General features: G+C 38.4%; 1 protein-coding gene across 1 annotated transcript in view; it reads left to right on the plus strand.

Annotated features, from left to right (window-relative positions):
• Nucleotides 1–1244: 1244 nt before the first annotated feature.
• Nucleotides 1245–23428, plus strand: part of SMC3 (structural maintenance of chromosomes 3) — a 37821-nt gene continuing 15637 nt past the window's right edge. The window contains exons 1-13 of the mRNA XM_049645732.1: nucleotides 1245–1394; nucleotides 2393–2468; nucleotides 8985–9023; nucleotides 10644–10711; nucleotides 12573–12644; nucleotides 13021–13100; nucleotides 13368–13446; nucleotides 17287–17404; nucleotides 18947–19122; nucleotides 19763–19843; nucleotides 20318–20482; nucleotides 21149–21270; nucleotides 22291–22504. Coding sequence (XP_049501689.1) covers nucleotides 1380–1394; nucleotides 2393–2468; nucleotides 8985–9023; nucleotides 10644–10711; nucleotides 12573–12644; nucleotides 13021–13100; nucleotides 13368–13446; nucleotides 17287–17404; nucleotides 18947–19122; nucleotides 19763–19843; nucleotides 20318–20482; nucleotides 21149–21270; nucleotides 22291–22504 — 1305 coding nt within the window. The 5' untranslated portion in view covers nucleotides 1245–1379. The remainder of the gene's footprint in view (nucleotides 1395–2392; nucleotides 2469–8984; nucleotides 9024–10643; nucleotides 10712–12572; nucleotides 12645–13020; nucleotides 13101–13367; nucleotides 13447–17286; nucleotides 17405–18946; nucleotides 19123–19762; nucleotides 19844–20317; nucleotides 20483–21148; nucleotides 21271–22290; nucleotides 22505–23428) is intronic.

Genomic DNA, 23428 nt, shown 5'->3' on the forward strand with positions numbered 1-23428 from the left:
CTATAAACCCACAGCTAGAAATCCAGAGTAGAGACACTAATCCCAGAGAAATGTTTAAGAGTTTGGGGTTTTTGGGGGGCGCCTGGGTGGCTCCGTCGGTTAAGCGTCTGACCTTGGCTCAGGTTACGATCTCATGGTCAGTGATTTCGAGCCCTGCATTGGGCTCTGTGCTGACAGCTCAGAGCCTGGAGCCTGCTTCGATTCTGTGTTTCCTTCTCTCTGCTCCACCCCGCCCGCCCCCGCCCCCCCCCCACTCTGCCTCGCTCTCTCAAAAATAAGTAAACATTAAAAAGAAAAAAGTTTTTAAAAAGTTTTGGGATTTTTTGTTTACACCAAGGGTTGGAAAGGATTTGACTCTGCCAGCACCAAGGGGTACTGACAAGGATGAAGTTAGCAGACTATTAAAAAGTTCAATCTAGAAATAATTAGGGCTGGAACAGCTCGCGGCAGCAGGAGGGGAAGCAAGGACCTACCGACTTAAATGGCAGGTAATTTTAATTACCAATTTCTAACAAATATTTTTCCCCTAAGATTGATTAGATTAGAATCATCTAGGGGGCTACTAGCACCTCTTTCAGGCTGTTTTTTAAAAAAAGAGCTTTTAATTTTAACTAAACCTCTTTTTGTTGCAATTGTTCAAGTCGGCCTAGATTTACAGCAAATGGCATAGTAAGAGCTCCAGAATTATTAATGATCACATTATTAAAGCAGACTTTGCGCCAAGTTCCTTATGGGCTGTCCTACGAGTGTCCAGTCGAGAGCTAAGAGGAGCCATTCTAAATTTACACAAGTTCCCAAGGCGACGGAGAATAATAGAGCAGGCGGGATTCGGACCGCCGAATCCTATACTCCACCAGTTCGGGACGCTTGCGGCAGCACGGGGGTGCCCACTTTTAAACAGCCCGAGACCACGTGGCCACCGGCAAGCTCCGCTATTGGCCCCCCGACTCTAACACTTGGCTTTGGCGCCGAACCTTTCCCCCCATGTGGGCACAACCATTGGCTCCGCGCTCGGAGGGACTCTGCGCCAATCTCACGATCAAGGCTTTTTCGAGTGAAGCTTCAGACTGATTCTCCGGAAATGTTCAGCTAAAAATTCAACAACCAAATGAAGTCCACCCAATAGAGCCTTAGAAGGCTTCTTTTGCCAAAAGTAAAGAGAAGACGGGACCCCGGCTCCCCCTACGCTCTGCGGGGACCGCGAGTATGGTTCCGTTCAAGGCGCGGACTCCGCCTCCGCGGGGGCCGCCATTTTGTTTGGCTGGACGGGAGCGAGCGGCGCTTTGGGGGAGGGGTCTCGTAGGCGCCTCATTGGACCCCACGGCAGCGCTGTCGCTTGTCGGTGGGGAGGCCTTCTCCCCGGCGAGGGGCGCGGAATCATGTACATAAAACAGGTGAGGCCTGTGCGTCTCGCCCACTCCCTCGCGGGCCTGTGAGGACAGCTCCGTCTGGCGGGGGTGTCTCGGCGCGACCCGTGGCCTCCCGCCTCCCGGCAGGGTGGACCCAAGACGCGGGCTGCGGGGGAGGGGAGAGGCCCCGCCCCGCCAGCGCGGGGCCGCGGCGCGGGCCTCCCCGCCGGGCGCCCGTCCGCGGGAGTAGCATCTCCGAGAGGTTTGGAGGGACCGGGCCTTCCCAGTGGGTCGGGGGCGGGCTGGGGGCGGCAGCGGCGGGGCGGGCAAGCTGTGTCGTCCTGCCGGGGCCAGCCCCGCGCGGGCCCTTTGCGCGGGGTGTGTGGAAAGGTGGTCCCCCGGGCCCGGGGGCATCCCTGGGGGGGGCTCAGGTTGGGGTGTCAGCTTAGCCCGGGGTCTTTGTCCCCGAATTACAGGAGACGGGAAAGGGACCCTCCTCCTTGCAGAGTATGTAGCGCCGCCTCGTTCACTTGTTTACTTCTGTCAAAATGGTCTTCCCGCGCAAGAGTCCACCCCAAAGATGAGCCCATCCGCACTCTTGGAAAAGTTTCTCTGTTGGATGTGTTGGACTCTCAGCACCCCTTTCTTGGAACGTCTGCTCCTTCTGGCCGGTCGGCGTGTCCGAGAGAAGCGCCCACTGCTCCTGGAGTCAGGAAAGCTTGGGGCCGACCGGCCTGCTTGACACACTTTTTCGCTGTAGCTCGGGGATGTTCAGCGTTCCAGCGAACCTTACTTACACAGTGTACTTGCTCTTGAGAGTTCCTTAACAGGTGACTTACAACACTGGCCCTGGCTACCGATAAACGCGGACGTTTTAGAAGATTTTTTAATCGCCACTTTCCAAAATGAATTTTTCTTCTATGAAATGGAAAGTTCTCTGTCTTGCATTAAATGAGAAACCAGAGAGAGAAGTGCCAAGGAAGAATGTTTAGGAGTTTCTTCTGGTAGTGTGTGTTCTCTGAAAAGTATCTTTTATTTATTAGGTTATCATCCAGGGTTTTCGGAGTTACAGAGATCAAACAATTGTAGATCCCTTCAGTTCAAAGCATAATGTTATTGGTAAGTGTTCATGGTTTCCAAGATCAGATTTATATTTATAGAGCCATTTAAATTCGGTCTATATTTAGGCTTGAGATGGGAATTGGCTTTGAATGTTCTATGAATTTATAATGTTTCTTCTATATGAAATAACATGGTTTTTTTTTAATCTGCACTGATGAATTGCTTACTTTATACATTTAAAATGTTTGCACAACTTACTCATTTTTATTTGGGTAGCCTGGTAGGTGTGAAGGTGTCTTTTAATAGCTTTACGTTTATAGTGAATGACACTAAAGTTAGCATTTGAGCTGTACTCTTCTTGATATGTCATTTCCTGGTTAAAACGCCCACTGTTGTCTAATTTCAGAGATGACCATTCTTTATTCACAAATTTGATTGTTCTTGGGTTTTTTCTTTCCTGTCCTAATATTTAAGGTCAGACCATGCAGCTTGGTGGGCAGAGCATAAACTTTGGAGCATAACAGAATGGGTTTCACGTCCCAGTTCTGACACATACTCTTTTTCAAACTTGACTCCTTGAGGGGCTTTAGTTTTCTGATTTGTAATGAAGAGCTAATGATACCTATCTTATAGGGGCTGTTGGGAAAATTAAATGAGAAAGTGTACGTATGAGGATAAAGGACTAAAACGATTATTGTCCTGCAGCACAGTATTTAGTCTAAAGACTCTTCAGTTGATAGTGTCCATTTTTTGCTGATACAGCCAGCAAAAGTGTTTTCTGGCATTCTGCTGAATTTTTAAAGGCTAGATGAAACAATGTGCTATAAATGGACTTAAGCTATACATTGTCTTCCTTGAGGGGTATATTGGTATATTAGACTGCTGAGTCCACCATAAAATATAAATTGGGTAGCTTAAAGAGCAGGAATTTATCTTCTCACTGCTCTGGTAGCTCAAATCCACGATCGGGCTGCCAGCATAGTCACATTCTGGAAGTCGCCATCTTTTTTGTTTGTTTTTAATGTTTTAATGTTTATTTTTGAGACAGAGACACAGAGTATGAGTAGGGGAAGAGCAGAGAGAGAGGGAGACACCGAATCCAAAGCAGGCTTCAGGCTCTTTGCTGACAGCTCAGAGCCTGACGTGGGGCTCGAACCCGTGATACGTGAGATCATCACCTGAGCCAAAGTCAGACGCTCAACTGAGCCACCCAGGCATCCCCTGAAAGTCACCATCTTTGTCATCAGGCTCGTGTGACTGTTTGATTCTCTCTCCCTCTTCTTCATTAGAGCACAAATTCTGTTATGAAGGCCCCACCCTCACAACCTCATTAATCCTGATTACCTCCCAAAGCTCCCCCCCCCCCACCAAATACCATAACATTTGGGGTTAGGGCTTCAACATATGAATGAGAGGGTGACACAGTTCATTCTGTAGCATGGGATAAGGTGAGATTTATATAGAGATCAGTAATAGGCAAACACTAAATGCTAATGTTCCCAGAGAATCTACTTTATTTTGAAATAAATAATAAATTTTAAAAATTGAGAGCAAAAGTGTCAACTGTACTTTGAAATAAAATTTAAAAATTGAGGCATGGGAATGCAAACTGGTGTAGCCGCTCTGGAAAACAGTGTGGAGGTTCCTCAAAAAATTAGAAATAGATCTACCCTACCACCCAGCAATAGCACTGCTAGGAATTGACCCAAGGGATACAGGAGTGCTGATGCATAGGGGCAATTGTACCCCAGTGTTTACAGCAGCACTTTCAACAATAGCCAAATGATGGAAAGAGCCTAAATGTCCATCAACTGATGAATGGATAAAAAAATTGTGGTTTATATACACAATGGAATACTCCGTGGCCATGAGAAAGAATAAAATATGGCCTTTTGTAGCAACGTGGGTGGAACTGGAGAGTGTCATGCTAAGTGAAATAAGCCATACAGAGAAAGACAGATACCATATGTTTTCACTCTTAGGTGGATCCTGAGAAACTTAACAGAAGACCATGGGGGAGGGGAAGGAAAAAAAAAGGAGGAGGAGTTTTTAAGAGACTCTTAAAAACTGAGAACAAACTGAGGGTTGATGGGGGGTGGGTGATGGGTATTGAGGAGGGCACCTGTTGGGATGAGCACTGGGTGTTGTATGGAAACCAATTTGACAATAAATTTCATATTAAAAAAATAAAAAATAAATAAAAATTGAGGCAAAAACAAAACCTGCCCTCAGTACATTAGTTGCAGCCTTGTAGTTGAGAATAAAGAAAACACTTTGGGGGCGCCTAGGTGGCTCAGTTAAGCATCTGACCCTTGGTTTTGGATCATGTCATGATCTCACGGTTCGAGGTTTCAAGCCCCGAATCGGGCTGTGAGCTAATGGTGCAGAACCTGTTTGGGATCCTCTCTCCCTCTCTCTCTGTCCCTCCCACCCCCGTGCGCATGTGCAAAATAAACTTATAAAAAAAAAACACTATTTACCCTCTGCTGTACCTGTTGAATAGTTAATTTAATTAAAGTGCCACAAGGATAGCCTGATTGTTCTGGTATTTTATTTATATTTTGATTACAAGTGCCTTCTGATTTTCATCAATCAGAAAATCTTTGGAAATGGAAAAAAATGAATAATTACTAGATATAAATTATTTAAAAATTATATATTCTATTAAAATATAATTGCTAGATTTATATTACAGGTTAAACTAGATGAATATCTTAATTAGATCAATGGTATAATTTTATGAGCTGTAAAATGACTTTTATTATGATGATTAGATTATGTTTGTAGAATCTATCAAGTATTTTTGTTTTAGCTATTAAGAGACCACTGTTTTACTACTTTGTTTACATTAGTATTGTTAATAGTAACAGTTACAGAGTAAATTGTCTAAGTGTTTTTTCTTTTGTTTTAACAAACCTAATATGATTTTACTGCTTAAACATGTTTTTTTTTAAGGTTTTTAAGCTTTTTTAAAAAATTTATTATTTTTTGAGTGAGAGAGAGGGAGAATACCCACATGAGCAGGGGAGGGGCAGAGAGAGGGAGAGGGAAGATCCCAAGCAGGCTCCTCACTGTCAATGCAGAGCCTGACTCAGAGCTCTATCTCAGGAACTGTGAGATCATGCCCTGAGCTGAACTCAGGAGTTGGACACTTAACCAAGTAGGCCACCCAGGCACCCCACTGCTTAAACATGTTTTAAAGACAGGAAAGACCCAAAGTAGTGTAGACTGAGATTGACATTAAAAATATCCTGTGAAAGCATAGTACTTTGATTATTTAATGATTTGACCCTTAAAAAAAGATTTGAAGGCAACTATATCTTCTGGTGATCTTCAGTGTTTTAATCTCTTGCTTGAACAGTTGAATGATGTTTGAATTACCAAACATACACCTTTTTAAGGTTACTTTGTCTCTAGCTTTTTAACAAAAGAAATATGTTAATTGTAGAACGTTATGGAAGAGTTTAAAAGCTGAAAGGAAAAAACTAAACTGTAATCCTGCCCAGCAATAGCCATTCTTAATATTAACAACCTATGCTTGTATTAGCCTTGGTTTCCTAGAAAACAGAATCCAAGGCCCACTCAGCAACTAATAAGACTTTAATGGGAAGGTTCAGTCTGAGGGCAAGAGTAAAACGGAAAGTTGGTCATAGCTTTATAAAGAAGGTTCAGCTGGTTTGTGGTCATATTGGATAACTTCCAGACAGACTTTGTGAACCCACCACGCCTGGGAAAGATCAGATTGGAAAGGAATGGAGACGGCTTTGTCTGCTAGTTCCTGTTCTCTGATTGGTCAGAGTTTACCACACAGGGCATTAATTAATTCCTCCATGCTTTTGGATTGTGTTACTCTGGGGACTAACCCCCTAAAGTAGTCAGGGAACTATATAGTGTCTTTTGGATTTTCACAGGTCTGACCTGAGTGCACACCCAGGGTAGGCTGAAACAACCTAAAGGTGATGGAATACTGAATCTCTCCATTGACAGGCAGCTAAGGCTTGGGTTGGGGCAGGTGATTCTGGGGCACATATAAACTGATCTACCCCCATATGCCTCCAGTCTTTGTGTACATCTACATAAATAAGCCTTTTTTTTTTTTTTTTTTAAGTTTATTTTGAGAGAAAGCACAAGTGAGGGAGGGGCAGGGAGGAAGAGAAAATCCCAAGCAGTCCCTGAGCTGTCAGCACAGAGCCCAACGTGGGGCTTATTCCCATGAACAGTAAGATCATGACCTGAGCCAAAATCAAGAGTCAGGCGCTTAACGGACTGAGCCACCCAGGCTCCCCCTAAGCATTTTAATTTAATTTTTAATTATTTATTTTTTTAATTTTTAAAATATTTTTCATTTATTATTTTTGAGAGACAGAGCATGCGTGGAGGAGGGACAGAGAGAGAGGGAGACACAGAATCCAAAGCAGGCTCCAGGCTCTGAGCTCTCAGCACAAGAGCCCAACGTGGAGCTAGAGGTCAAGAACAGTGAGGTCGTGACCTGAGCCAAAGTCAGACACTTAACCAACTGAGCCAGCCAGGCGCCCCTATTTAATTTTTAAAAATTTTTATTTATTTTTGAGAGCGTGCACACAAGAACAGGGAAGGGCAGAGAGAGAGGGAGACCGAGGATGTGAAGTGGGCTCTGTGCTGACAGCAGGGAGCCCGGTGACTGGAATCCCCAAATTGAACCATGAGGATGATCCTGACCTGAGCTGGAGTTGGACACTCAACCAGCTGAGCTACCCAGGTGCCCCACAATAAGCCTTTTAAAATAAAATAAAAGTGGGCTTGTAGTATAATCTTTTGGTAATTTGTTTTTTTCTACTTAAGAATAAGTCTTGGGGTGCCTGGGTGGATCATTCGGTTAAGTGTCCGACTTCGGCTCAGGTCATGATCTCGCGGTTCGTGAGTTCAAGCCCCGCGTCAGGCTCTGGGCTGATGGCTCAGAGCCTGGAGCCTGTTTCAGATTCTGTGTCTCCCTCTCTCTCTGACCCTCCCCCGTTCATGCTCTGTCTCTCTCTCTCTCAAAAATAAATAAACGTTAAAAAAAATTTTTTTTTTTAAGAATAAGTCTTGAATTGGGGCGCCTAGGTGGCTCAGTCGGTTGAGCGTCCGACTTCGACTCAGGTCACGATCTCGCGGTCCGTGAGTTCGAGCCCCGCGTCAGGCTCTGGGCTGATGGCTCGGAGCCTGGAGCCTGCTTCCGATTCTGTGTCTCCCTCTCTCTCTGCCCCTCCCCTGTTCATGCTCTGTCTCTCTCTGTCTCAAAAATAAATAAATGTTAAAAAAAAATTTTTTTTAAAAAGAATAAGTCTTGAATCTCTTTCCTTATTAAATAGTCAACATCCTTGAAATTGCTTTACAGTATTCCACTGATGGGTAGGAGTAATTAAAGGGAAATTTAAAGTTTTAAGTTATTTATGAATAGATTACAGTTTTAACTATATGTAATTCTTTGAATGCTAAATTCTCTTTTTAAACTTTTATTTAGAGATGATTTCAGATTTACAGAAAAGTTGTATAAATAGGAACAGTACAGAGAATACGCTGATCTCCTTTACCCAAATCTACCTGTTAACTTTTTCCTCTTTTGCTTTATCATTTGTACCCACTCTCACACTTTTTTTCTTAGAGTAAGTTATGTAGGTCTTTGTCCTTTACCGTTGACTTCAATGTATGCTTTCTAAGAATAGGGATATTCTCTTACATAATCACGGTAGAGTTTGTAAATTTCCGTAAATTTGACATTAATACGATAATCTGTTTATTTTCCAGTTGTACTGATTGACCCCCAAATTTTCTTTATAGTATTTTTTCCTCCAGTACAGGGCCTAATTTAGGGTCAGGTATTGCTTTTGGTGGTCATATCTATTTAGTCTCTTTAATCTGGATCATTTCCATAGCCTTTCTTTGTCTTTTTTAACATTGTTTTTAAAAAATACTACATAAATGACGTGTCCTTCTGAATATATTATATCTGGAAGTGAATGATGTCTCCTTTTTTTGTTGTTGTTTAATTTACTTCTTTTGAGAGAGCATGTACAAGTAGTGCGAGGGTGGCTTGGTTGGTTGAGTGTCCAACTTTGGCTCGGGTCATGATCTCAGTCAGTGAGTTCAAGCCCCTTGTCGGGCTCTGTGCTGACAGCTCAGAGCCTGGAACCTGCGTTGAATTCTGTCTCCTTCTCTCTCTGCCCCTCCCCTGCTTGTGCTCTGTCTCTGTCTCAAAAATAAACAAACATTAAAAATTAAAAAAAAAAATTGCGTGTCCATAGTAATGATTGTAAATTATGAAAACCTAGTAACATATTAGTTATTCCAAATATTATTTGTTAGGAAAAAGCAAAAGAATAAACAATGAAGTAAATTTAAGAAAAAAAATACCTGAAGTCTCTACAAAAATCGCATTCATTTGGTGATTAAAGCTGTTTTGTTTATGGATTTCTTTTGTTCACTGTTCTTTGTATTTAATTTCAGATATTAAGATGTTAAGTTAGAAAATTGAATATAAATTTTTTAATACGGTAAAGTTTTAATTTTATTGGTTTTTATAGAAAGTAACATGTACTTTTTGAAATTTTATAGTGGGCAGAAATGGATCTGGAAAAAGTAACTTTTTTTACGGTAAGTGTTGTTTTTTCAATTCTAAATATATTAAGACCTGGGTATCTTCGCGTAGTTTATTTTAAAGATTGGTTTTCTGAGATTATGTCTGTATGAAACTCAAGAAATACTTTTTCGTACAGGGTTGCAGTTTAGTGTAGGGAGTGTAGAGTATAATGATCTGAGTTCTACTCTATACCTAGTGATTAAGTAGCTGAGAGGTTGGGCAAAACAATCTTTCAGGGTACTCTTTGCAATTTAAAAGTGTACTTGACCTGTCTACTTTGATGGGTTATGGGAATCATGAGATAATACTAATGGAAGTGCTTTTTAAACTTGAATGCTGTATGTAAATGTTGCAGATGCATATTTATACAAGTGTAAATGCAACAACATAGTTAATATTGTTTTGGAAAATGACTCATCTTGTTGTTTCATTATGTATGTATGTAAGTAAATAAGCCTTTCACCCAACATGGGGCTTGAACTCATAATCCCAACCAAGATCAAGAACTGCATGCTCTACTGACTGAGCCAGCCAGGCATCCCTCTGTTTCGTCTTTTAAAAAAATGTTTTCTAAATCACTTTTATGAAAGATAGAGGGGTGTAAAAAATTAGAGACTCCACAAAGATTATTGTCAGTTTGAAGATAGTAAATAGCTTTGAAAATTCTAAAGATAAAATACATTTAAGTATAATGCCTCTGTTAACAAATCCTTTGGAGAGAGAAAACATCTGAACAGGTTTGAACTATACCAGAAGTAGATTGAAAAAATTTTGAACCTCTTGTTTGAGTAGTGCTTGAGGGAAAGGGGGTGGGGCTTAGCAGGAGCAAAGGTTCTATCCCTCTGTGCTCACAAATCTATAGCCCTTCAGTGGTTGTAATTTGGTGATGATAAGTGAGTGGGATTGGAGTAGAAGTATTGCATGATCTTCAGGCGGATAAAGGCAGTTTGAATCTGTTCCCCTAAGGTGATTATGTGATTATGAAAGATAAACACTCTCCCCTCAACATACACATTCATACATGCGTACTCAACTCTTGGAATGTCAAAGGTCTCTTGGGTGAACTGGTAACAGGACAGCTGAGTAGAGTTTCATTTCTAGGGCAGGATGGTCCAGTTAGGTACTTTATATGGAAGCAGCAGTGACTTCTACAGAAGATAAGAGCAGTGCAAACAGTGCAGTAGAATGTGGGAATCTGAACTGTTTCCCTGTGTTTCCCACTTAGTTTAATTTCTTTTGACAAAACTATCCTGCTAAGAATATGGTAAGAATATGTCCTATTTTATTAATAAATATTTTGATGTATATTATTTACTTATAGTGGATAAAAGCAAAGTGTTAATCACTCAGTGTATACTTTGATCAAGAGGTAGATTTTAGTTCTGCTTACCTCTTTTTGTTACCTCAGTGTTCTCTTTTTCTTCCCTTAAATGTTTCAGTGCAAACTTCTTAGTATTTTTCTTGTCATTTCTAAGCTGATTAGTCTAAAATACAAGCAATTTTTTGCATATATGAAATAGATAATCTGTTTTTATCTGCCTTGTTCATTACCTGATAGAGGTATGGGAAGTTATAAATTAAGGCATAAAGCTTCTTTGAGACTATACTAATAGTTAATGTTTTTGTATTTTTAGCAATTCAGTTTGTTCTTAGTGATGAGTTCAGTCATCTTCGTCCGGAACAGCGATTGGCTTTGTTGCATGTGAGTGAGATTGCTTTGAGATTGTCAATACATGTTGACATTATGTATTTTTAAAACTATATTGTTGATTCTGGTAAATAAAATCACTTGTTCAAGTTTCAGATCTTTTGTAAACATGATATAATCTCTCTTAGTAAACATGGTACAGTCTCTCTTAAGTGTGTTAATTCTATGGAATTTAGCCTACTATATTAATGCATGATAAGGGCCTAATTTTTATGTAAATGGTAATAAAATTGTAGGACTTTCCTATAAATGGGTGTGTCTTCCATATAAATAGAAATTCTTTTTAAAAAATTTTTTTAGTGTTTATTTTTGAGAGAGAGAGACAGAGCATGAGCAGGGGAGGGGCAGAGAAAGAGGGAGACCCAAAATCTGAAGCAGGTTCCAGGCTCTGAGCTGTCAGCGCAGAGCACAGGGCTCGGACCCAAAAACCATGAGATCATGACCTGAGCTGATGTCGGACACTAAACTGACTGAGCCACCCAGGCACCCCATAAATACAGATTCTTTATTAAGAGTATGGTCTGGTGATGCTCTGGAAACAGGCTTGCTGAAGAGAAAAGAGTTTGAAATTGGGAATTAGGAACTTTGAGACTCAGAACCAGAAGTTAATTGGGAGCATAGAGAAGGAACCATTACAAGCTAAACAGCATAACATGTTATAATTTTATCCATATTTGTAACTCAAATGGTCACATCATTTCCCAATATGAAAGATAAGTGTATTTATAGTAATGAAAATTATTAGAATTTTTCATTGGATCATTATGAATAATGAACTAAAGAAATTTTAGGATAAAAAATGATAAAAGGCTATAACAAAATAATAAATTTATTGTCGGTTTGAATATGACATAGTTTTAAAATGAGAAAGTGAGATTCCTTAGTATATCTTAACAGAGTCTCTCACACTTAGGAAGGTGGTTTATTTTGTTTGTTTTCTTACCATTATCAACTGGTTGCCTATAGAAAAAATTTTTTTTAGGTTTCTAAGATAGGCATTGAAAGAATAACTTCTTTAGGTATCATTCTTTATTATATTGAATCACTGTGTAGTAACAGTTTCTAGAATCTGGAAATTATCTGAACTTGGTAAAGGAGTGGCAGCGTCATAAATTGGTGTATATGTGACATATTAACTGTGTGTGTTTTCATAGCAGATTTAAAATTATATAGGATATAGCAAATTTAAACAAGTAAATAAAAATAGATAGTTTTAAAAGCCAGGGCAGCTGGGTGGCTGAGTCGGTAAGCATCCAACCTTGGATTTCAGCTTAGGTCATGATCTTTGGTTTGTGAGATCGAGCCCTCTGTTGGGCTCCACGCTGGCAGTGTGGAGTCTACTTGGGATTCTCTCTCCTCTCTGTCCCTCCCCTGCTCTCTTGTACACCTGCGCTTTTTGTCTCTCTCAACAATAAATAAATAAACTTAAAAATTAAAAAAAGCCGAGTTCCAGTAATTATATGATTTGTTAGGGTTCCTTTCCAGCATTAAGTGAGTCTGTAAGAGAAAAGCCTCAAAGTGGTGTTGATATTAGCAAATAAGTAGAATTAGGTGGGCATGGGGTCTTATGTTCTAATAAAGTGGTCTTCAGAACAAGACCTAAGTACATCTGACTTTGATATCTCTTGCATAGTTTTCATTTTTTTAGTCAGAATCTAAAGCCATTTGGTTGACAAGTATTGTTATCCTCATCCAGTGTCTTTGCTCTAGGATATATACTAGCCCAATAGAAATTGTTTTCCATTGAATTAGGCTTATTGCCATGCACTAAACTTTAAAGGTGTTTAAAGAAAAAACAAAAAAAAGAATGTGAAAATACCACTTAAATGACAATTTTATTTTTTACATGTTTTAGGAGGGTACTGGTCCTCGTGTTATTTCTGCTTTTGTGGAGATTATTTTTGATAATTCAGACAACCGGTTGCCAGTGAGTAATGGCTTTTTTTTTTTCTAGTCACAATTTTGAGAATTTTATTGATGCAGCTGATTTTTTTCCCAACCTTTGAAACATTCATAACTATATTAAATACAGTTCTTATAATTTAGTTTATGTTAAAATAGCTATACGGTTTACATAATTCATTTTGTCCTAAAATTGTAATGAACATTCTAGCAAATAGGGTGTGTAAGTTGTTGTGAAAAAATATCTTTGTCATAAGAATTGATATTCATAGCAAATCTTTAGTGAGAATTGAAATTTCAAAATAAGTGTTATGGTTACAGACTCTAGAATGACCTTATTAACTGAAAAGTTTTCCATTTTTACTATGAAATTAACTTCAGGCTTTTACATTCTTTCTTAGATTGATAAAGAAGAAGTTTCACTTCGAAGAGTTATTGGTGCCAAAAAGGATCAGTATTTCTTAGACAAGAAAATGGTCACGTAAGCAATTTCTTTACATTTATAATTTCTTTATGAAAGAGTAAAAGTATTTTACTTAACTCCTGTATGGGTTATATATGCCTCGTGTTCAGCAAACCAATATTTAGAACATTAACAGAAGAATCAAGATTCTTGAGGCCAGTAGAATAAATGGTTTCATGACTATTCTGTACTCCCTCATGTTCCTTAACCCAGCAGTTACCCTTCATTTTTTTGCTTATTATTGGGCGATTAATCTGAAAAAATATTTTCAATGTTTATTAACAGGAAAAATGATGTGATGAATCTCCTTGAAAGTGCTGGTTTTTCTCGAAGCAATCCTTATTATATTGTAAAACAAGGAAAGGTAAAAATATTGTATGTCCTTTTTTTTATAGAATGTTTTCTGAGTATATTCACTTGAATGATGAATTTGCTTATAGATTCTAGTGGTTAAGTTGAAGCAAAAATGGACCTTACTGTCTCTTGTTTTCATTGATTTATTTTGTATAGATATTAGTATTACCTTTTATGTGGCCATAAAATTACAAAGTAGATCCACTGTGTAATGGGATTCAATTTTTTCAGCAGTTAGTGGATGTTGTTTTCGTTGTGACCTGTATCACTTAATAAGGTGTCCTATACTGGAAGACATTTTGGTTTGTGAAAGTCACAATGGAAATATTTAAGAATATTGTAGAAATTCTTTAAAAATAGCATTTGAAAAAAATTACTTCCTAAAAGTAATACTCTGTTATTTAATATATCACAGAGTTAAAATGGTGGAAAGCTTACATTGCCAGAAATCTACCATAATGCTGTATATTGTTTTTGCTTGTAGAGATTATATTCTTTATAGTTTTTAGTAGTTGCATACTTCAGCTGATTATTCTATTTCCTCATATACTTTAAATTTTATCTAAGATAACTTCTTTTTCTTAGAACATACCCTGCATTGTTCACATAGTTTGCTGTAGTGTTTTTTTGGACTAGGGGAAAGTTCTTTTTAAATGTCCACTTCTTATTTCATATTGGAGACATTTTTAGATATGTGTTGAAAACTTAGCATTCCCAACTGATTAGGAAGAGTACGTATGGTGTTTCACATTTGGGAAATGCAGAACAAGTTTTTGAAGACCATCTTTAGAAGCAAGGAGTTTTTTTAAAAGGAGGCTGAGGGGCGCCTGGGTGGCTCAGTCGGTTAAGCGGCCGACTTCAGCTCAGGTCACGATCTCGCGGTCCGTGAGTTCGAGCCCCGCGTCGGGCTCTGGGCTGATGGCTCAGAGCCTGGAGCCTGCTTCCGATTCTGTGTCTCCCTCTCTCTCTGCCCCTCCCCTGTTCATGCTCTGTCTCTCTCTGTCTCAAAAATAAATAAAACGTTAAAAAAAAATTAAAAAAGAAAAAAAAAAAAGGAGGCTGATTACGGGGTGACGGGGTGGCGCAGTAGGTTAAGTGTCTGACTGCGGCTCAGGTCAAGATCTCATAGCTCGTGGGTTCAAGCCTCGCATTGGGGTCTGTGCTGACAGCTCAGCGCCTGGAGCCTGCTTTGGATTCTGTGTCTCCTTCTGTCTCTTCCCCTCGCCCGCTCACATTCTGTCTCTACTCCAAAAATAAACAAAAAATTTAAAGAGGCTGATTACGAAAGACTAATTAATCTGAGTCTTCCCTGCAAACATACAGCATAGGCCCCTATACTCTCAGTTTCTATTCATGTCATTTCATATTAAGCCATCCATAAGTTACTTCATCTAAAAGAATGTTGCCTTCACCCCAGTGAAGGCACTTCACTTTTTTCTAATTTGATTTTTTTCATAATAGTTATACTGTATTGGTATACTTATTTCTTCTTCCATTAGAATGTAAGTTCCATGAGGGCAAGACTTTGTTTTGTTCATTGCTGTTTTCCCAGTGCCCAGCAGAGTGGCATATATGTTGTAAACATTTATTCAATATTTTTGAAGTGAGTAACTTGAATGAACATGCATAATTGGGGTAACCAGTGATAAGGATCTGAAAGGAGATTCTTTGATGTCTATACTTTTGATAGACCACATTTTTCCCAGAGTTGATTTCTGTCTTTATGTGAAAGTGTTAGAGTAACTTCACTTTTTTAATGCCATGACAGCATTTTTTGCATTTAGTGGCTAACTTTATTTTTATGAATATGTTAAACTCACGCTTGTTGTTTAAAGTTGCATGGCACTTAGTTTGTACCACTCTGTGTTTTTTTGCCGTATATTTAAAAATTTTTTTTTGATGTTTGTTTGTTTTTGAGAGAGAGAAAGAGAGCATAAGCAGGGCAGGGTCTGAGAGAAGGGGACAGAGGATCCAAAGCAGGCTCTGTGCCGACAGCAGTGAGTCCGATGTGGGGCTCGAACTCATAAACTGAGAGATCATGACCTCAGCTGAAGTTGGATGCTCAACCGACTAAGCCACCCAGGTGCCCCACCATATATTTTTAAATAAGATTTTTAAAATGCTTTTGCTTGTTTTATTTAATGTTAGTTACTACCTGTGATAGACAGTTATTTTTACCTATCTATATTTAAAGAATACCATTTTGGGGGCACTTATCTGGCTCAGTTGGTAGACCATTCAACTCCTGATCTTGGGGGCATAGAGCTTACTTAAAAAATAATAGTAGGGGCGCCTGGGTGGCGCAGTCGGTTAAGCGTCCGACTTCAGCCAGGTCACGATCTCGCGGTCCGTGAGTTCGAGCCCCGCGTCAGGCTCTGGGCTGACGGCTCGGAGCCTGGAGCCTGTTTCCGATTCTGTGTCTCCCTCTCTCTCTCTGCCCCTCCCCCGTTCATGCTTTGTCTCTCTCTGTCCCAAAAATAAATAAAAAAAACATTGAAAAAAAAATAATAGTAATAATGGGGCACCTCAGTGGCTCAGTCAGTTAAGCATGTGACTTCAGCTCAGGTCATGAACTCACAGTTTGTGGGTTTGAGCCCCACATTGGGCTCTGTGCTGACAGCTCAGATTCTGGAGCCTGCTTCAGATTCTGTCTCCCTCTCTCTCTGCCCCTCCCCCAACTCACGCTGTTTCTGTCTCTCAAAAATGAATAAACATTAAACATTTTTTTTAAATAGTAATAATAAAACATACCATTTTTGCTATACTTTTAATAGTATCATAACTTTTTTAAAAGGTAGAGTGAGGGGCGCCTGGGTGGCGCAGTCGGTTGAGCGTCCGACTTCAGCCAGGTCACGATCTCGCGGTCCGTGAGTTCGAGCCCCGCGTCAGGCTCTGGGCTGATGGCTCGGAGCCTGGAGCCTGTTTCCGATTCTGTGTCTCCCTCTCTCTCTGCCCCTCCCCCGTTCATGCTTTGTCTCTCTCTGTCCCAAAAATAAATAAAAAAAACGTTGAAAAAAAAAAAATTAAAAAAAAAAAAAAAAAGGTAGAGTGATAGTTTCCCCTTGTAAAAATACTGTTCTTTTAGAACAGAGTTCATCTTTTTTTTTTTTTTTTTTTTTTTTTTTTTTGTTTATTTATTTTTGAGAGAATGCATGCAAGCGAAGTAGGATCAGGAGGAGAGGGGAACAGAGGATTGGAAGCGAGCTCTGTGCTGACAGCAGAGAGAGCCCGATGCAGGGCTCGAACTCGTAAACCTTGAAATCATGACCTAAGCCAAAGTTGGACTCCTAACCAACTGAGCCATCTGGGCACCCCTGGAGTTCATCTTTTATATTTTATCATATTGACTGAGGAAAAATGGTGATGTAATGTTCTTCGTTTTTGTTTTTGTTGTTTTGTTTTTACAAAGTTTATTTTGAGAGCGGCAGCGCAAGTAGGGGAGGGGCAGAGAGAGAAGGACAGAGGGAGAATCCCAAACAGGCTTCAGGAAGCTAGCACTCAGAGCCCAAACTGGGGCTCAAACCCACAAAACCGCGAGATCAGAACCTGAGCCAAAATCAAGAGTCGGATCCTTAACTGACTGAGCCACCCAGGAGCCACGTTTTTCCTTTATTTTTAATTTAGAGAGTCTTATTCATAAATTAGACTTATGAATGTATCAATCCTATTTGGATTTTTATTTAATAAATTTTATTTAAATGAGATAGAGGTCTGTAAGTAAATGCACTGTACGAATTGCATTATTGAAGTCATGCTCTACTTAAAACCTAGCATGTGAGTACTCTTTCAAAGTAGAGTTCTTAAAGAACAGTCTATAGCTACGTAATAATTATTTTTCTAAAATTTTTAGATCAACCAGATGGCCACAGCACCAGATTCTCAGAGACTAAAACTATTAAGAGAAGTAGCTGGTACTAGAGTGTATGATGAACGAAAAGAAGAAAGCATATCTTTAATGAAAGAAACAGGTAAAATGAATGTGATTCTGCCTTATTTTTGTTGTGAATTACATATTCATTGTGCTATGATGGTTGAGGGGAGTTCAATCTGTTCTCAAGAGTATACCGTTTGATAGTTTGCCTGTGTACTGAATGGAGAGAAAATTAGTTTGACACATTTTAAGGTTTGAGATTTCCAGTGATTTCTCTCTTTAAATAAAGAATTACTGTTAGATAATGATGCCTTTATAGGTCAACTGTTTTGTGCCTCTAACGTCCTCATTGTTAGTGAGGATAACAGATTTGGATGCAAACCTCAAAAAGCATTTCTGGAAGTATCAGCTGGCATTAGGTTTTAAGTTGTTCAGGAGCAAGTAAATGGAAAACTTTAAACTAAGAATTTTCCTTAGTACATTATGATGGAAACCCTTCTTTGCTTTTCAATTGCTATGGTTTGTCATTCCATAGATAGTCCTGAGTTCAAAATCTGACTAATAATTAACTGACGATGTGACTTTAGACTTGATCTCTCTGGTCTAAAGCTTCTCCATCTGTAAAATTCTTTTTCATAGTTTATGGTGATAAATAGAGGAGCAAAGTAGTACCATGATTGGAATATAGTAGGTGTTCAATATACGGCAGCTGTGGATAATGCTATTGTAGTAAAAGTTGAGAATCAGTGACAGCAATGATGTTATGGTTTTTAATTTTGTAATGTTGTGGGAAGGCATAGTTGCCTTTAAAGGATGTTTAAACAGAGGCCTTACTACATGTATTGTAAGAATTAGTAAACACTAGTTTGGAAAGATATATGCCCCCGTATGTATGTGCATTGCAGCATTATTTACAGTAGCCAAGATGCGGAAGCAGATAAGTGTCCATCAGATGAATGTTTAAAGATGTGGTATATGCATACAAGGGAATATTACTCCATTTTTTAAAAAATGAGATCTTACCATTTGTGACAACATGGATGAACTTAGAGGGTATCATACTGAGTGAAATGAGTCGGACAGAAAGGCATATGCCACATGATTTCACATATATACAGGATCTAAAAAAAACAGCAAACAAAATAGAAACAGACTCATAAATATAGAGAAGAAACTGGTGGTTGCCAAGGTGGTGGTGCAGGGGGAAGATGGGTGAAACAGATGAAAGGGATTAGGAGGAAAAACTTCCAGTTATAAAATAAGTCACAGAGATGAAAAGTATAGTATAGGGAATATAGTCCATGATATTGTAATAATGTTCTATGGTGACAGATGGTAACTAGACTTATCACGGTGAGCATTGTGTAATGTATAAAATTATGAAATCACTATTGTGCACTTGAAATTAATATAACATTGTATGTCAACTAAAATAAAAAGTTTTAAAGTGTCACCATGTGTAACTGTTCTCTGATGCTTTTCATAATGAAGCATCGTGTCATTTTAGTTTTAGATTTGGTTACCACATACTTTCAAATAATGCTATAGTTCTTAAGGTTAATTTTAACTCATGGTATATTTGAGAAGATATTACATCAAAATTTCATTCAACTTCTTCACTCCTCTCTCATTTTTTAAGAGGGCAAACGCGAAAAAATCAATGAGTTGTTAAAATACATTGAAGAGAGATTACATACCTTAGAAGAAGAAAAGGAAGAACTGGCTCAATATCAGAAGTGGGATAAAATGAGACGAGCCCTGGAATATACCATTTACAATCAGGAACTTAATGAGACTCGTGCTAAACTTGATGAGGTAAAATACTTTTGTCACTTAAATTCGTGAGTGATTTTATTTGAATGAGTAAGTTAAGCTCATGCTATATTTATACTTTTCAATGGTTTTTAAATAGGACCTTAAAAATTTTTTAATCTTAATAAATTCATTGGTCAGTGAATTTGTTCTTTTAATTATTCCAAGGAAAATGCCTAGGTCTGTGTGGTCCTTGCTGTAGTTGTATCTGAAATATAATCAGGTGGTGATGCAAGACAAACCAAAATGAGGGCAGCCACCTTTAAAAGCTTCATGAAGAAGGGGTACCTAGCTGGCTCAGTCAGTGGGGAGCATGGGACTCCTGATCTTGGAGTTCAAGTTGTGAGTTCGAGCCCCATGTTGTGGGTAGAATTTACTTGATAATAAAAAGAAAAAGCCTCATGAATTTTTCTGTTGGCTTTTTAAAATGTATTTTGTAAATATTGCTGATATTTTGTCCAAAAATTGCTTTAGGTAATACTTAAAGGACTTTTTACTTAAAACCACTAAAAATTGTTTTATAAAAACTCTTTAAGTGAATGATTTTATTTTAGAAGATATTTTAAAATTTTACTATTATGTTGTGAAGTATGAAACAAATATAAAATGAGTTAGAAATTATAGCTTTTTTTTCTTCCCCCAGCTTTCTGCTAAGCGAGAGACTAGTGGGGAAAAATCCAGACAATTAAGAGATGCCCAGCAGGATGCGAGAGATAAAATGGAGGTAAGATTATAAACAACGCTTAGGTTAGCTTATATTTTTCGACCACAGTAAACTCCCTTTTGTACCAGAATTATGGAATGGTTTAAAAAAAAACAAAAACAAAAAGCTAAAGGGGTACGTGGGTGGCTCAGTTGGGTAAGCATCTAACTTCAGCTCAGGTCATGATCTCATGGCTCATGAGTTTGAGCTCCACATCAAGTTCTGTGCTGACAGCCTGGAGCCTGCTTCAGATTCTGTCTCTCCCTCTCTCTCTGCCCCTCCCCCGCTCAAGTCTGTCTCTCTAAACATTAAACAAAATTAACAATTATGAAATGGTAACTTGAAGTGAATGTCATTGAGATTGAGTATTGGAAAGACAGAATAGTACTGAAAGTGTAATTGAAAGAAAAAGAAGGGATAGAACTAATCGTGTCCAAACTCTGCTGTCGTACTTTCAATTGTCTGACTCATTTCTATTTGATACTTTTTGATTAGGATATTGAACGTCAAGTTAGAGAGCTGAAAACAAAAATTTCAGCTATGAAAGAAGAAAAGGAGCAGCTCAGCGCTGAAAGACAAGAACAAATTAAGCAGAGGACGAAGTTGGAGCTTAAAGCCAAGGACTTACAAGATGAATTGGCTGGCAATAGTGAACAAAGGGTGAGTTAAAATACTAAACATGAAAGACATAAACATTCAGTTGAATAGGAATTACAGAAGACCATCCTTTCTGTGACAAGGATGTATGCTTGAATTTTTGTAAAAGATCTGGCACATTAAAATAATTTCTACTCAAGTGGCAACTCTGTACTGTCTCCTTGTTTCTTTCATTTAAAAATTAGCTTTGTGGGAGGCCAGTCTGGCTCAGTTGGTGGAGCATGCAACTCTTGATCTCAGGGTTGTGAGTTCTAGCCCCATGTTGGGTATGGAGATTACTTAATAAAATCTTTAAGTAAATAGGCAAATAAATATTAGTTTTGTGTTGAAGGATCAGTTTTCTGATGATTTCTTTTCACGAGAAAATATTTTATGCTAGACTTAAGCACAAAATCTTAAAAAATTTAAGATTGCATTTTTACTGGGGCGCCTGGGTGGCTCAGTTGGTTAAGCATCTGACTTGGGCTCAGGTCATGATCTCGCGGTTTGTGAGTTCGCGCCCATGTTGGGCTCTGTGCTGACAGCTCAGAGCCTGGAACCTGCTTTGGATTCTGTGTCTCCCTCTCTCTCTGCCCCTCCACTCGCTCGCTCGCTCTCTCTCAAAAATAAACCTTAACAATTTTTTTAATTAAAAAAAAGATTACATTTGTACTTCTCCTTTATTTACAGAAACGCTTATTAAAAGAGAGGCAGAAGCTGCTTGAAAAAATAGAAGAAAAGCAGAAAGAACTGGCAGAAACAGAACCTAAATTCAACAGTGTGAAAGAAAAAGAAGAGCGAGGAATTGCTCGGTATGGGATTTCTTTCACCAACATTTCTAACTTTCTACATAGTTCCTCTATAAAACGTAAATACTTATGAGTTAAGACAATGAGGGCAAAAGTTAAACTCCATTTCAAAGTAATAGGCTATATTAAAAAACTATTGTGGGCCAAGCGTTATTGTATACATATTGCATACATTTTTTTTCTATTCGGAAACTTTAGGAGATCACTGTAGGTTTGACAAACTTGAGGCTCTGAGAAGTTAACTCACCTGAGACAACATAGTGAGATATTGTTGGGCTTTTTAAAACATGAATGATGTTTGTTTTCGTTTCTGTTTTTCTACCCACTCAACATCTTATTCTATGTTTCATCCTATTTCCTTTTTTCACTGTTGTTTTAGTAGCTAGACATTTTCATATCTAGCTGTAGGTTGGACATGCCAGCTTTTGCTCATTTCATGGTTTAGGGCATTAGTATGTTTTTATGCCACCTATATTTTGTTGAATTATTTATTTCTTTTGCCCATTTTTTTCTGATCCCCGCATCCCCCTGCCGTTTGGTAGGATTGTATGTAATCTAGACATTTGTATTCTACTTGTTTTAAATGTTTTCTTTGTCTTTCTCTTGCCTTTTAACCTTTTTTTTCCCTTGCCTCTTAACCTTGGATAGTGTCTTATTGTAAGGAGTTGGAAGTGTTTATATAGTTACATATAGTTGGAGCATTTTTTAAAATTCCTGAGATAGGCTATTAGAACCTGTCTCTAGATTTAGTGACTAACTCAGACCTGGAGTAAATACATTGTCTGCCTGAAATCCTTAGGATATGGGCTATTTCACCTTTAACTGTGACTTTTCAAAATAAAATGTATATTATATAGTACTAGTTCGAGGAGCTCTATTAGATACCAGTTCCTTTTTATATTTTTTTTATAGAATTTAAAAAAATGGTTACTGTCTCTACGTATTCTTGACATATCGATTGCAGTTAAACTTGCTTATTTCCTATTTTTCTTTTTAATCATTCTTTTCTTCTGTCTTGTATAGATTGGCCCAAGCTACCCAGGAAAGAACAGATCTTTATGCAAAGCAAGGTCGAGGAAGCCAGTTTACATCAAAAGAAGAAAGGGATAAATGGATTAAAAAGGAACTCAAGTCGTTAGATCAGGCTATTAACGACAAGAAAAGACAGATTGCTGCTATCCATAAGGATCTGGAAGACACTGAGGCAAATAAAGAGAAAAACCTGGAGCAATACAATGTAAGAACTTTTATAGCTGCTCAGTGACAATCTTTCAGAAGACCTAAACGTGTACAGTTGCATCTAGTTAAGTTTTATTTTCAAACAGTTTACATTGCTATTCTTAAAATATACAAGACACAGGTACTTACTTAGAAAAGACCAGCACAGGGGCGCCTGGGTGGCTCAGTTGGTTGAGCATCTGACTTTGGCTCAGGGCATAATCTCTCAGCTCCTGAGTTCAAGCCCCACATGCAGCTCTGTGCTGACAGCTCAGAACCTGGAATCTGCCCCGATAGTGTGTCCCTGTCTCTCTGCCCTCCCCCTCTCGCATTCTGTCTCTATCTCAAAAATAAACATTAAAAAAAAAAAGACCAGCACTTTTTAACATTTATACATATAAGAATATTTATACATATAAATTAATATTTATATGGTAATTTTCCTTTTCAAGGAAGTTTTTTTTTTCCATATCCGTGAGTATTCATGTAGATAGAGTGTATTTTAAAATATATTTTTATGAATTGGTAGAATGTACCTGAACTACCCTTAATTTTAACATGGTAAGTCTAAAATGCAACTTCAGAATAACTTATTTAAATTTTTTTTTCCATTTTTATATTCTTTCACAGTTCTCTTTCAATTTAAAAATTACTACAGAATATATTTTTTGTTAAAGTAATGGTGATTTTACAACATTTTCTAAATGAATTAAACATTATTTACATATTTACTTAATTTCCTTAATTTACATATTTACTTAGTATTTCCTTAAAAATTGAAGTAGAAGATAAAACCATTTCTAGAGTAAAAAAGATGTGACATTCAAAATGAGAAAGGGGGAAAATGCTTAGGTAAGTGTTATGTGTGGCTATATATAGATAACTTGAGGGTGATAGAAGTGATGAGAAGGGAGTGTTTAGGACAAGTAAGTGTAGGGTGAGG

Source organism: Panthera uncia, chromosome D2 (genome assembly GCF_023721935.1).
Source record: "Panthera uncia isolate 11264 chromosome D2, Puncia_PCG_1.0, whole genome shotgun sequence".
NCBI classification, from domain to species: domain Eukaryota; kingdom Metazoa; phylum Chordata; class Mammalia; order Carnivora; family Felidae; genus Panthera; species Panthera uncia.